The following is a 15105-nucleotide window of genomic DNA, read 5'->3' on the forward strand; positions in this document are numbered from 1 at the left end:
GGCCGGCTGGGCGGGAGGGGGAGGGGCCGTGTAAGGTTGGCTGTGGAAGCACACTGACTACCGGGGGGCAGCTCCTACATTGAGCATCTGCCCCCTGGTGGTCAGTGCGCATCATAGCGACTGGTCAACCGGTTGTTCCAGTTGTTAGGTCGTTACAGTCGCTTAGGCTTTTATATATACAGATATGCATTGCCTATGGTCACAAACAATAGTGTGGTGAAGGCCTGGGGAGGGGACAGGAGCCTGGTGGAGGGGGACAATGAGGAAAAAGGATGGGGCATCTGTAATATGCTCAACAATAAAGAGTAAAAGTAAGTAATTTACTCAGTCTAAAAATAGCTGTCAGATTGAATAGGGAGAATATTTTAAAATAAGTTCTTTTTTTCCTGGTGAATAGAGCTGGGAAATATAGAATTGTACACTTGAAATCCATATTATTTTATTAAACAATCTCACCCCAATAAATTTAATAAAAATTAAGATAATAATAATAATAGATATGTGGATACACACAAAACAAGTTTTTTTCTCATAAGACTTTTCCCTTTGGTCCAAGTAGAGTTAAGAACTTTCAAATTGATACAATTTCAAAATGATTCCAGATTTCTGCCAAAGTATAATACTATGGTCTTATCTCTGACACTGATGACATATTCTGAGGTTCTTAATCTTTGAATCATTTATATTGACATTAAATTGAATTAAAATTTAAAAGGAGTTTACAACTTTATATTCTGGCATATTAAACAAGGAATTCAATTTTCTCAGTTATCAATTCCTTTAAGTTATACATTAACTCCATATAGTATTTATTTATAATAAAATATACCCAGTTTTATAAATATATACCAGAAATCTGATCTGTACCTGTTATCAAAGCTGTGTGATTTTCTCCACAGGAAATATAAGTTATTTTATGGTCCTTAACAGATTCCATGATTTTGGGTTCCGCAGTTTCAAAGACAAATGTGCCAAGACCCAGTTGACCAAATTGTCCCAGCCCAAAGGTGTACACAGCTTTCTCTGAAAGGGAAGGGGCAAGTACAAGAAAAGGATTGCAGGGAAGCAGATGCTGTCACCATTATATCTAGAAAAACTGTGATATTCAACCTTTCACAATGAAGGTTAAGTATCTCTGAAAGAATGCCCATATAAGAATACCTAACTATGCATTTCTCAATGATGAAGGAAGAAGAAAAATGTAAAGGTACACAATTGTAAAACAAAAACCTCCTTCATCTAAAAACATTACATATAACAACTAATATAATTTTTGGTCACATCACCTTTGTAAAATCTAACAATGTAATTGAATGTTAATAAATAATACAATATTATAAAAACAGTTTTCATTAGTTAGCTTCAGATAAATACTACTCTAATTTCACAGGATACATTTTGATTTCATGACTAGTAACTTGTTGCCCTGTAGAGATCTTAAGTTTGTCCAAACATAATCTAGAGAAGTTAAGTTCTTATTTTTCTTGGGATCTATATTGCATTGAGGACCCATCTTATAACCAGGCCCTTCTTGTCTTTTGATAACTGACATACAAGATCACATCTAACACTCTGCCTCATTTAGTGTGTCCAAGTTCCAGTCTGACACTTTCTCAACAGCAGTCCATTGTTTCTCTTATTTTAAGGAGAAACTAATCAACCATCACTACAACCAGTAGTTGTATTTTCTAATCTGTCATAGTCACATTTAAATACTACATTTAAATAAATCCATCAACAATGAACTAATTTAAATTATCTTTGAAGTATTTTAATGAATGATACCTAACTAGATTTTAAGACCAAAGATATAGGCATAAGGAAAAATAAAGCTGGGGAAGGCCCCTATAGAATCATCTAATCCAGGCCCTTCCCTTTAGTGAAGGGAATAGTTTAGAACAGATGGTTAGTTATTCTTTCCTTAAAGGTCTTGCAAAGTATTCTATAACTCCTAGGTATTCATCTAATACTTAATAAGACTAATGGTCAATCCTCTCTTCCAAGCCTATTTCTTCATTAGGACTAAATATTTAACCTTTCTGTCCACACGGTGCTCCAGAATACAGGTTTCTTATCAGGGCTAGCTCATAATAAAGCTCTCACAGGTCCATGAGAAATGTGAAAAATAGGCAAAGTAGTGAATTTACCATACAGATAAATTTATACAATTTAAGGGTGTGTCTTTTATTATAAAATTAAGAGCTTTTAAATTTTTTTCTGAAAATCCCCCTTATGTTATGACATAATTGTGAAAACATTGTATTTTTTGAAATGTCCATATTTAGTCAAATTAAAATTAAAAGCTGGCAACCATATATTCATCTTCATATTTTATAAAACAAAAAACATAAAATACAAAAGCTTTATTGGTCTGTGAGATCGCAAAGTATGAAAAAGTCTGCTGAAAACAATCAATTTCTGGCAAGATAGCTTTTAACTACAAAACAAAGTCCACAGGAAGCTAAAAGTACCACAGATGATCTTGGTGCTCATTTTACATGAAAATATTTTATAATGTATGGTTGAATGACATTATTATTATAATAGAGGCCCAGTGCACAAATTCGTGCACCAGTGGGGACCCTTGGCCTGGCCTGCGGGATAGGGCTGAAACCAGCTCTCTGACATCCCCCAAGGGGCCCCAGATTGCAAGAGGGCACAGGCCAGACAGAGGGATCCCACAGGTGCATGGATTGGGCCTCTACTATGCAAATAAGATCTTTGGTTAATGTAACTCCCTAAAGATACATTTCCTGTGTGTGTGCATTAGGGAAGTACCATAGAAGCCAGTAAGCAGTCAACAGCTTCTCACACCCTAGCATAGCAAGTGGTTGAGCGGCCTTAGCATATCATTAGCATATTATGCTTTGATTGGTTGAATGGACCAGACGACTGGACACTTAGCATATTAGGTTTTTATTATATAGGATAGTGTCCTTTAGAATTTTCAATCACCTATTAAATTCTTTCTGTAATTTTTGTATAAACTACATAAAATACATAACATAAAGCATAAATTGCATTTCTGCCTACAGAATGAATTTTCAGATAATTTATAAAGATTAATTTCAAAGTTTAAATCCTAAAATAAATATTTTTGAAAATTCATATTGTTGGCAAAAATTCAAAACAATCTTAAACTTCAAAATTATTTCCAAATTTAGAGTGGAAGCCTTGAAAAAAATTATTTCTAACTTGGAAAAAGATTCCATATGGAAATTATAATTCTGGTAAACCATAGCTAATAAGCATGACAAGGACTAGAATATGAAGTTAAGGAAAAGTTATGTAAGAGGAAAATCTAAAGATAAAATATTGTTCAATCAACTTGCATATCATCTGAGAATTGGATATTATTCAAAATTTGCCTAGAATACTTTTAACTTTGAGTTACTGATGATTTCTGAAACTGTTCATTTTTTTAACCAAAAAAATCATAATTCACTACCTAACTATATGACCTCTATATTACTCATCTATATATATAAAATCCTAATATGCAAATAGACTGAACAGCAGAACAACCAAACAACTGAACAACTGGTTGCTATGATGTGCAGTGACCACCAGGGGGCACACGCGTAACATGGCAGGTGTCGGCAGCAGGTGGCAGAGCGCAGAACATGGCAGGCATCGGCCATGGTGGGATGGTGGAACAGGTGAGCAGGGGTGCCAGACCAAGGTGGGGCGCCGGTCGCTGTCATCGGGGCGAGCCTCTGGTGGTTACTGAAAATTCTTTGCTCCTGCGCACTGCAGTCCCGCCGGGTGCTCACAACCTGCTGCTGGCTCCGGCCCCACTCGCACCTGCTGCTGGCGCCGGAGCCACTGCTTGCACCCGCTGCTGGTGCCTGGCACTGGCCCCAATCGCTCAGTGCCGTCAGTGGGTGTGAGCACCAGCTACCAGCCCTGATCGCCCCTCAGGGCTTCTCCACCTCCCCCTGCTCCTGAGGGGCGATCGGGGCCGGTAGCCGCCTCTTGCACCTGCAGCCAGCACCCAGCACCGGCCCCAATCACTCCACACTGTCAGTGGGTGTGAGCGGGGCTGGCGCTGTCAGTGTGTGGGAGCAGTGGCGGTGGTGGGAGCAGGACTGGCAGCCAACAGGGGACCAGGGGCCGCAGCAGGAGGGGCCAGGCGGGGGCACGGAGGAAGGGCCAAGACCAGCCCCTGTGCCCGCCGCAGTCTCGCAGTCCACAGTTCTTTTCAAGGTGCACAAATTTGTGCACTGGGCCCCTAGTCTAAAATAAAGCTAATGCTATAAAAATTTAGGAACACCAATTTAGCAAGCATATTATTAAGGAGTATGTATATCTTAATGTATTAACTAGAATAATGAGAAATGACATGTCATGCCAAATACAAAATTCAGAAGCCAAAAGTGACATTACTATTATGGTTCTAACTTTCTTTATTACCTGAATTGAAAATCTTAATACTTTTTAATGAATAACTATAACGGAAAATAAAAATCACAAAGAAATCATCAAGTTATATGTGGTGAATGTCACAAAGAATTATCAATGACTGTAGAAAATAGCATGAAAAGGGAGCTTCTCCAAAAGAAAATATTTCAGAAAAACATGTCAATTTTAGATAAATATGGAATATATATATATGCATATATATGGAAAAATATATATTTCCATACACATATGGAAAAGTTTGCCCTTAAAATTAGCTAAAAACAATGTCATTTTTTGCCAATAAATGTGTTAAGAACATGAAAATACCAATTATGTTAGCAAAAATAATTCAACAAGATTAATTTTTTTCTACTTAAGAAATTCTTCCATTGGCCAGAAATATATATTAACTACAGGAATTAAAGGTGAGGATCTTAACTGAAAAAGATTGAAGGTCAATTTATATGAGCTATCTAAAATAGGCAAACTCTTAGAAGCAAGAGACTAGACTGGTGGTTTGCCAGGAGCTGGGAGGGGGAAGAGGAGAGCTGCTAATGAATGGTATAAAAGTTTCAGCTATGCAAGGTAAGTTATGGATAATACTGTATTGTGCAATTAAAAATCATTTAAAAGGGTAAATCAAGTAATAAGTGTTCTTACCACAATAAAAAAAGGAATATAATTTTTTTCATTAGCCACCACGGAGAGCAAGAAACAGAGCAGCAGGGTCCACACATACCTGTGAGAACCACTGTGTGCCCTCCACCACAAGCTACTTGTATCACCTTCTCAGGAATTCCAGGCACCAGCTGGGGCACTTTGTGATTCATCAGTAGCTGTTTGGGAAGACCTAACTTTCCATACTCAGGTTCTCCAAATGTATACAGTTCTCCCTCCACTATTAAAGGAAAAGAACAGTGATCAATGACAGCATAAATATGGACAAGATACTGGTCTTTATAGTACATGTTCTCATGTGCAGTAAAAAAATTTAGAAAATGGCAACTTAATAAATTTGAACTTTCTTGAGATATTTTTACTGTATGGTAAGGAAATGAAGCCAGATTTTATTTTCCCTTTGATTATTCTAGTCCAATATATTCAGGAAGAATTCTCAAGCATCACTACTAAGAAAAAACTAGAAAATTATTTTAGCTGCTTAACAAAAAAGCTTCCTTTCTTTTTATTGATTTCAGAGAGGAAAGGAGAGGGAGAGAAAGATAGAAACATCAATGATGAGAGAGAATCATCAACTGGCTGCCTCCTGCACACCCTGGGTATGGCCCTGAATGGAAATCAAACCGTGACCTCCTGGTCCATAGGTCGATACTCAACCACTGAGCCACTGCAGCCGGCTGACTTCTACTTCCCCCTTTTCCCCCCTTTTTAATAAAGTAGAATGACTAGACCAGGGGTGGGCAAACTTTTTGACTCGAGGGCCACAATGGGTTCTTAAACTGGACCAGAGGGCCGGAACAAAAGCATGGATGGAGTGTTTGTGTGAACTAATATAAATTCAAAGTAAACATCATTACATAAAAGGGTACGGTCTTTTTTTTTTTAGTTTTATTCATTTCAAATGGGCCGGATCCTGCCCGCGGGCCGTAGTTTGCCCACGGCTGGACTAGACATTAAACCCCCATAAGGACATAGATTTTGTTTTGCTCATTAAGGTATTCCAAAAACCTAGCAGTGTCTAGTATACAGAGCGTTTAATGAATAGTTGTTGAATAAATGACTAATTGCTTTTTATGAAATTTGTTTCAGAAAACTCATTTACATATGAGTAAATATATGAGTCTTAAGATAACAGATTTTACTGTTAGATGGTACTTCCTCCAGAAAGACTATCAAGGAACCCCTGACATTTAACCACTGCCTTGGCAATACCAACACTGTTGACTTGCTTCTGTTATTATACTTACCACACTATAATATGACTATGAACTTGTTGAAAGTAGAAATTTCTTTTGTTCATTTCTATGAACTAAACTGAGTTCTATAAAGTAGGGATTTTAAATCTTTGTAAAAATAATCTAATCTAAAGAATGACACAGAACATATCACCACTGGTGTGAGGAAAGAGGTAACAGCAGGTCTTGTTACTTATTAATTGCATGTCTCTAAGAGAACCATGATGGACCACTGACCAAACCCCTGGGAATATGAAGAGTCTCTTTCCACCTGTCTATAAATTCCTCCTGCTTCTCATACCTTAACATGGGTGAAATGTATGGCATGTGAACTATATCTCAAAAAAGCAATTTTTAAAAGGCATTAAAACAATTAGACAAAGCAAAAAGCTCAATTTAACACACGTTGATTAAGATGAACAACCCCACCCCTTCCCCTACTGGCTACAGCAGAGTTTAGTCACAAAAGTGATTCTGGCAGTTTTATTAAAACCCTTAAGACAATGCTTTTGCTTTTTTGTGTTTTTCCCTTTTTTTGTTTTGTTTTACGAACAAAGTGAGCACAGACTATACCAAACCTAGGACCCTAGAGTTACTAATAAGTTGGTAGGTAGTATTTCCCCAAGAAACACAATCAATTGGTCATTCATTCACTTACTCCCCCATCCGACAATATTTATTATCAGGTTGTTCAAGACACAAACTAATCTAGTGGTGAACAATACCAACCAAGCTAGATTTTGCCATCTCTTGGTACCAAGCTGCTACCAATTCACTGGTAATTCTGAGGAGTACTGAGATGAGTCAATTGGCACTTTCTAAAACTAAATATGAGGTGCATGGAATAAGGAGTAAATGTATAAAGCAAAAATCTAGAGGGATGTCTCTGAGGGGCCACAAAACTATTTCCTCTAGGTGTTTTACTATTAGAAAAACCATCAATAAGATGGAAAACCAAGTTCATAGTGTAAATGCAGACTATAATAGAGTCCAATATTTCAAATATTCTAACTAAGGTAGAAACAGTAGCCAGTGAACCAAGGAAAAGGAGAAATTGAGGATGCTGAGAAAAGTCCCACCAAAGGAAATCATATCCCATACTGACTCCTTTTCTTTTTCCATCTAGTCTTTATCCTGTTCCCACAATGAAAATCTATGCCTTACTTATTGAAACAATAAAAGCAAATTATCAGGACAAGAGTAGAATACATAAAAGTACAGAGACAAGTAGATTCAAAGGAAAGTGGCCTACAGGTAAAGTTTTTTATGCCAAATGATTCCAAGAAGTTTGAGATCCAAAACTTAGAAGGGTTTCTAACATATACATTTTGTTTTTCTAATACACCTAATATTCATTAAAAAGTTAATAAGTCAGATAGAGTTTGAAATTATAAACTCTCATTACTGAAACAAAGAAATACTATTTTAAAAGAGACCAAAATTATTCCATTACATGGACTACTATGGCATTATTTTTATGGAACTGTAGGATGCTATATCACTTTATGATTAACTAATAACTTAAAATGGGAGATATGATGAATCCAAAATGTTCTGTCTTACTTGTTACAAAAGCTGAATGGTAATATCCACAAGAGATCCAGGCAATAGGTTTCCCAACAGTCACTTCATGAGGAAAATTCACATTACATACATTATTTAAGCCAATCTGCCCTTCAGAATTTTCTCCCCACATAAATAGTTTTCCATCCTCTATAAAGAAAACACGAGGAAAAAGGGTTTTAAAAAGTGGCAGATCTATGAAGTTACTGTATTATATTTCCAACAGCCCATTTATTTTTTAATTTAGAAAAATTATGTGTCTTAAAAGAAAAGTACTCCTAAGACTTTTATACAAGTTAGCTACTTAACAGTTCAATTTCTAGCATAAAATGTTTCTATCCTATATAATAAAAGGCTAATATGCAAATCGACCAAACGGCAGACTGACCTGTCACTATGATGCGCACTGACCACCAGGGGGCAGATGCTCAACGCTTAAAGCATCCTTCCAGGGGAGGGACAATGGGAGGTTGGCTGGCCAGCCCCAATAAGGGCAGATCAGGGCTGGCCGCCCAGGGGGAGGGACTGTGGGAGGTTGGCGGGCCAGGGAGAGGGACCACGGGAGGTTGGATGGCAGCAGGAAGTTGGCTGTGGGAGCGCACTGAACACCAGGGGGCAGCTCCTGCATTGAGCGTCTTCCCCCTGGTGGTCAGTGCACGTCATAGCGACTGGTCGACCGGTAGTTCCAGTCATTCTGGCTGTCCAGTTGTAATGATCGCTTAGGCTTTTATATATATAGATTACCTTCAAAATGTATGTTGACATCTAACTCTAAATAAGCATACAATTGTAACATAAGTCATGATTTAAAGTTCTATTTTAAATGCCTTCTGAAAACACATCATCAATGAAAGAAAATTAAATGGCAATGCTGTCTTCAATTTACTGAGTTGGTTGGTATATCCTGATCTAAAGGAAAGGGATGTGCCCTAGCTTGAAATGGAAAAAAGTCTTACCAGTTAGTGCAGCTGAAGTGTTAGATCCAGCAGACAGCTGCTTAAACTGATGCTGGGATGTAAAAAATTCAATTAAATGAAAAGTGTTTCTATCTTCAGTGTCACCAAGTCCTAGTTGGCCTTCATTATTTCCTCCAACTGCATATACTTTGCCTCCTTCTGCACACAGAAAAGAAAACATTGTATACTACAGTCATCATCTTTATGAGACAGGCCGGTGTATACCAGATATTTTTTCTATTAACAGTGAAAAAAACTGAAAGCTGGTATTATCCTATAATTTGGTGCACAACTACATTTGTCAAAAATGAAGCAAAATAAGCAAGGCTATATACATTTTGTGAGATCTTAGAAATCATTCCAGAGTCCCAGTAGCATCTAAAATGCATAGAATGTGTGGAATGCATTTTCTTATTCATGCAGCACTTTATTAACTTAGAGCAGAAAAGAGGAAAGTAATTTCCAAATTAGTTTAAAATCTAAATCAAACTACTTAAGAAATATATGGTTCATTAATTTTAACTTCCATACCCATTAAAGCTAAGATATAATAGGTAACAAATAAGTAAAATGATATAAACCCAAGAAGAATATAATTAGAAACATGAAAAATCTATGTTGTATAATTCTTTTAATTTTATAGCTAACTAGAAAGGCAGTATATAGTATTATGTTTAGAAGAAAGGACTCAAGGGTCATATTTCCTGGGTGCAAATTCTGGCTTGCCTCTTATCAGCTGTGAGACCTTGGGCAAGCTGTACTTAACCTATCCAAGTCTCCTTTTCCTCATCTGTAAAACAGGAATAATAATAATGCCTACTTCATAGAGCTGTTATAAAGTTTCAATCAGTTAACATTTGTAAAATTCTTAGAACAGCATTTGGCTCATTAGAAGCACTATAAATATTTGTTTATTACTTTATTATTTAAACAAGAAGTATATCATGCCTAAATAATAAACATTGCCAGTAAGCTCTGAAGTAATAAAGATTTTTTGAAACATATGCATATTAAAAGTTAGTGATATCCACCATAAAAATGCACATGAAGTTAAAGCCTCGCTAAATAGGGGAAACAGGGCAAAATCAGTTTGAATCGGTAAAAATTAAAAAGGAGATATTTTTTTAAAAATGAAACAAGACTAGCTTTCAAATGGAAGATATTACAAGGCCACATGGAATTGGACCACACAATTTATATATATGGAGTAAACCAGAGTTGGTGAAATACTTAGCATAGTTCAGAGAACCACATGAGTAAAAAGTTGAATGAATAGTCACCAAAAGTTCCATGGAAGAAGTAACACTAATACTGCATCTTTAAAGAATCTGAGGAAGAGAAAAGACATTTCAGCAAGGGAAAAGTCTCAATAGTGCAGAGAGGTGAGGAGAAGCCAAGGTAGTGAAAATATCCTAAAGACAGCTGTGTGGAGGGGAAAGGAGGTAAGGAGGACTGGGTGGCCAGGGTCTGAATGTCTAATTGTTCCAGCAGCATTTGTTGAAAAGACTACATTTTCTCCATTGAATTGCCTTGGCATCTTTGTCAAACATTAATTAGGCATATACACGTGCACCTATTTCTGGATTCTATTCTGTTAATCTTTGTCTGTCTTTTGGCCAATAGCACATTCTCTTGATTACTGTAGCTTTGCGGTAGGTCTTGAAATCAGGTAGTGCTAGTCCTCCAGTTTTATTCTTTTCAAAATTGTTTTGGCAATTCTAAGTCCTTTGCTTTTTCACAAAAACTTAAGACTCAAAACAAAATAAGACAAAAAGAAAAAGAAAAAAAAAAGAACAACAACAAAAAAAGAATCACCTTGTCAACTTCTATACACACACACACACACACACACACAGACAGACACACACACACACACAGCCTGTTTGGATTTTGATTGAAATTGTGCTGACTCACATCAATAGGGGTTGATGTGAGGTAGGGGGTGGTTCCCACTCACCCTCAGAAAAGAAGAAGGAAGAGCAAGAACAGAACAACCAGCCCATGAGGTGTGCACATGGTTAAGGAGTTGTTGCCTCTTGACATAGTCCAAGGAAACAATCTTTTTCTTCAGTCATTTACCACTTACCTGCATATTTTCAAAAGGCTAACAAGTATACTAACTACTTACAATCTAAAAAGTCCTAATCTTACTGTTGTTGTCAAGGTATCACTTCTATTAATTTTAGAAACTCATGAATGTACTGGAATGAGATCTCAGTCCTCAAACTGGGCAGGAAGTCATACAGATTGAATACCATACCTGTTGAAACTAGGGTGTGGTTCCGTCCACAGGCAACATGTTTCACCTTTTCAGGTTTTAAAGCTAAAAATATGACAATTCAAATATGAAATGATTATGAAAGTGATAAATAATACAGATCAAATGGTAAATAAGTAGTAGAACAGAGATTTAAATCCAGGCCTGTCTAAGTGGAAGGTCGATGTTCTTAATTACTAAAACAAAAGTTTTCAGAACTAGTCATGCATCAAAATAACCAGAGGAGCTCTGAGAAAAATACACATAGCTTAGCTCCACCCCGTGAGACTCTGAGTTGGTAGGTCTGAGGTAAGGCCTAGGCTTCTATATATTTTTAAAAACTCCACAGGTAAGTGGATTCTGTTATGCTGCATTCTGTTATGCTGCCTCCATATCAATGTGATCTTTTACGCAATCTATCATCACCATCAATTTCACCTTCCACCTCCCTCAAAGAAACACTAAGTCCAATATTCATAGACATAAACCTTTGTTAAAGTTCTTCATCTGTTCATTTATACATTCAAAAAACCTTTATAGAACATATCCTAAGTGCTTAGCATAGTGGCTGCAAAGAACACTAAGACAGAATCCCTGGTGCCAAGGATCTCCTGTTAGCTTGTCTATTAGATATTTGAGAGTAAGAGTCATAGGTATTGTGAATACATCCAAGGGTTTAGCAGACTGTGCCCAATAAATATTTTTTGACCAATTTAGTATACTTTTAAAATTCCATAACACCACCTATAAAATGGCATGGATATCATAAATTACACTGAAATTTTGGGCTAAAATTAAAAATTTGGCTAGGAAGATAAAGAATGCTACTCTTGTCATATCCCAAGGAATCTCCATTGTCATTCAAGTTTAGTTGATGTTCACAGGTTATACCTAAACAGAAGCTTTGCACATAACAGCGAAAAACTTTGTAAAGATATTATAAGCCCCCTATTTTCTGGGACAGTTTTGATTTAAAATATTTTGTCCTGTTCTTAGAAGAACATTAGTACTAATCAACGCCTAATCTTGATGTTTTATTTAGTACATCTACTCACCAAATGCAGAAGGGTAAAGTGTATTTTACAAAACCAGAAACTACATAAAACCATGATGTCCTCAAATCTAACAAATGAAACAGAGCCCAAAATTCTACCATTATATTTTTTGTTCTCTATATATACAGAATAGTAATATTTAAGTACATTTATAAATGGGGGAAGGGGGAGGATATTCAAGTGCAATACAGTAGAATCATTACTTTCTTTGTGGCATCTGGATTTAAAATCAATATGATTTTTTAGACCCTAACATATCATAAAAATGAAATTAAATGTCAATAATGCTCAATTAAATATCAGAAAATAAAGAACTAAATACTTTATTATTTGTAATATGATATTAAAGAACTACACAATCAATATAAAAGTATTTTGGTTTGTTAAGTATTTAAAGTGATAAAGAAAAAAAGACCCCAAACCTTTGACACATGTTGGTTTGCAAACAGCTGACTTTGATCCTAATCCTAACTGGCCCCAGTTGTTACTGCCAAACATGTAAAGTTTCTTATTTTCTGGTGGAAAGGAAAGAAGAAATAATAAATTGAAGCATTTTAAACATAAAGTAATGTGAGATGAAGTCATCACAAATAAAAATGCTACACTTAGAAGGTGTCATTATTTTCCATGTTGAAACAGGTTACCTTGTGCATATACATATAGGCAGATTCTGTTGGGTGTAAAACAGTGTCTAAGATTATATGGTAACAGTTTTTTTTTATACAGATATATTAAAATAGATTTACTTTAAGAAAGTTGTATTGAAAATCATATTTCGCCTTTCCCTGCTGATAGCTCTCGCAGATATGGTGAACGTTCCTAAAACCCGCCGAACTTTCTGTAAGAAGTGTGGCAAGCATCAACCCCACAAAGTAACACAGTACAAGAAGGGCAAGGATTCTCTGTATGCACAGGGAAAGCGGCGTTATGACAGGAAGCAAAGTGGCGGTGGTGGGCAGGCTAAGCCGATATTCCGAAAAAAGGCTAAAACTACAAAGAAGATTGTGCTGAGGCTTGAATGCGTTGAGCCTAACTGCAGATCTAAGAGAATGCTGGCTATTAAGAGATGCAAGCATTTTGAATTGGGAGGAGATAAGAAGAGAAAGGGTCAAGTGATCCAGTTCTAAGCTTCATATTTTGTTTGATTATATGACAATAAAATCATGGTATGTTCACTTCAAAAAAAAAAGAAAATTATATTTCAACATACTAAGGGAACTTAAAATTTAAAAGATTCAATTGATGAATCAAATTGTCAAGAATTATCTGGCAAAGGAAAAATAACACTTTCTATATTATTTTCAATATATTTAAAACACAGTGCATCTATAATATTTAGTATTTTAATACTAACCGGTAATAACAGCAGTATGTTCATCTCCACATGCAAGATATGTAGGTATATCATTTTTGAACCAGAATTTGCTGGGAGTATTTTCAGCAAATTTTGTTTTTCCAAATGTAAACACAGCACCCGAATCTGCAAATATATGACAGTTTCTATTTTACAACTTTTCCTAGTTGGCTGTTACTAAAGTTTTTTCCAGTAATTTATTCAGATTCCTTGTCTCATGATAACACCCTCCTTCCTCCACCTTCATTCAGTGTTACTTGCCAGACTTCACTCTAATTTTATTTATGAAATATACTAAATTAAGTATGTGTTATTCATGTAGTGGTATAAAGTAAGACATGTACTATCACAAGGGAGGTAGTCCTCAATTATGAATAGTCCTGCTGTCATCAAGTAGACCTACTCACTCTGGTTAACACCTAATTAGCCCTTGACTGTGGGCTTTTGTCCACACACAGAAACAAGACAATAGTGAGTTTCATCATTAGTATCGCCAGGATGCAGGATGTTTGATCCAATACCATTTCTGATAACAAAAAACCCTATTGGTTACTAATAACCATTTAAATACACATGCACACCCCAAACAGGAGGCCAGATCCAGCTTTGGAGGAAATCTCAAGGATGATCACACATAAACTAATGGGTACCAGAATGGAAAAATTGTGAACATAAATATTTATAATCAATATTAATGCAAAAGAGACTAGACACATGGAAAACCTTCTGAGAACAATTATGAGTCATCTCATTTGTAACTGATAATTGAGAAGTGGTAAGCCAGGTTCTAGAACAGGCTCTGGGGTTTCCCTAGAATGAACAATTTTAACTTTTTTCCTGCTGTGGCTCCCAGGAAAAGCTCCCTGATATCTGCACTCTAAGTCAGGGTTTGGTGGCTCTGTTCTAGCGCCCTGGCCATCTACTGTCATTTTGTTTCTTTTCTTGTGTCCCTCACTAAGCTGTGAACCCCAAGAGGACATGAATCTAATTATTAAAGTCAAGAGCATGGCAGAAAACACAGTACTTATTATAGTGAAGGCATGATTCTGTTCGAATCCAGTATTTTTGTTGAAACTGTTGGTCGTGAATGATTAGTGGGTTACAATATCAGTTTAGTGGGTCATGATAAGCATTTTTAAAGGTATTATAGAAAATATCTGAGCGTATCCCAAGTGGTTAAAGTACTCTTCATGAAATGTCTCTACACTACGTATGCGGTAACGTATGTATGCCGTCACAATGTCAAATGTATTTTAAGGCTCAGGGGGGAAAGTCTTAAAAGAAAATCACCACTCGCTAAGGACTCCCTCTTCACCCCCTTTCTCTAAGCCGTTTCCCACCCTATTTTACCTCGTGCCCCTCATCACCTACTCTGAGGTACTCAGTACATAACTGGATCCTGAGTACCTCTAAGGAGGCACTTTGGGCCGTTTACAGGGAGGTTTAACATTGTCGTTAACTTCGAGAAACTCACAGAAAACACACACACACCCTTATGCGTTGTTCCCCCTCAGCCCCCCCTCCTTTCCTTGCTCCTCAGTCGTTGGGGGGCGGGAGGGAAGGGGGCGCGCCTACAGCTCAGGCTCCACTCAGGCGGCCGCTGCCA

General features: G+C 36.7%; 2 protein-coding genes across 2 annotated transcripts in view; one reads left to right on the top strand and one right to left on the bottom strand.

The window, feature by feature from the left end:
• RPGR (retinitis pigmentosa GTPase regulator) overlaps window positions 1–14949 on the bottom strand; it is a 57926-nt gene extending 42977 nt beyond the window's left edge. The window contains exons 1-8 of the mRNA XM_014528874.1: window positions 14907–14949; window positions 13500–13625; window positions 12568–12660; window positions 11094–11156; window positions 8834–8992; window positions 7878–8027; window positions 5141–5299; window positions 868–1023 (exon numbers count right to left, since the gene is read on the bottom strand). Of these exons, the coding sequence (XP_014384360.1) occupies window positions 868–1023; window positions 5141–5299; window positions 7878–8027; window positions 8834–8992; window positions 11094–11156; window positions 12568–12660; window positions 13500–13625; window positions 14907–14949 (949 nt within the window). The remainder of the gene's footprint in view (window positions 1–867; window positions 1024–5140; window positions 5300–7877; window positions 8028–8833; window positions 8993–11093; window positions 11157–12567; window positions 12661–13499; window positions 13626–14906) is intronic.
• LOC106723845 (60S ribosomal protein L36a-like) lies at window positions 12927–13334 on the top strand. The gene has a single exon (XM_014528880.1). It carries the CDS (start codon window positions 12952–12954, stop codon window positions 13270–13272), a length of 321 nt encoding a protein of 106 aa, XP_014384366.1. The 5' UTR covers window positions 12927–12951; the 3' UTR covers window positions 13273–13334.
• Window positions 14950–15105: the final 156 nt, after the last annotated feature.

Source organism: Myotis brandtii, unplaced genomic scaffold (genome assembly GCF_000412655.1).
Source record: "Myotis brandtii unplaced genomic scaffold, ASM41265v1 scaffold657, whole genome shotgun sequence".
In the NCBI taxonomy this organism is placed as follows: Eukaryota; Metazoa; Chordata; class Mammalia; order Chiroptera; family Vespertilionidae; genus Myotis; species Myotis brandtii.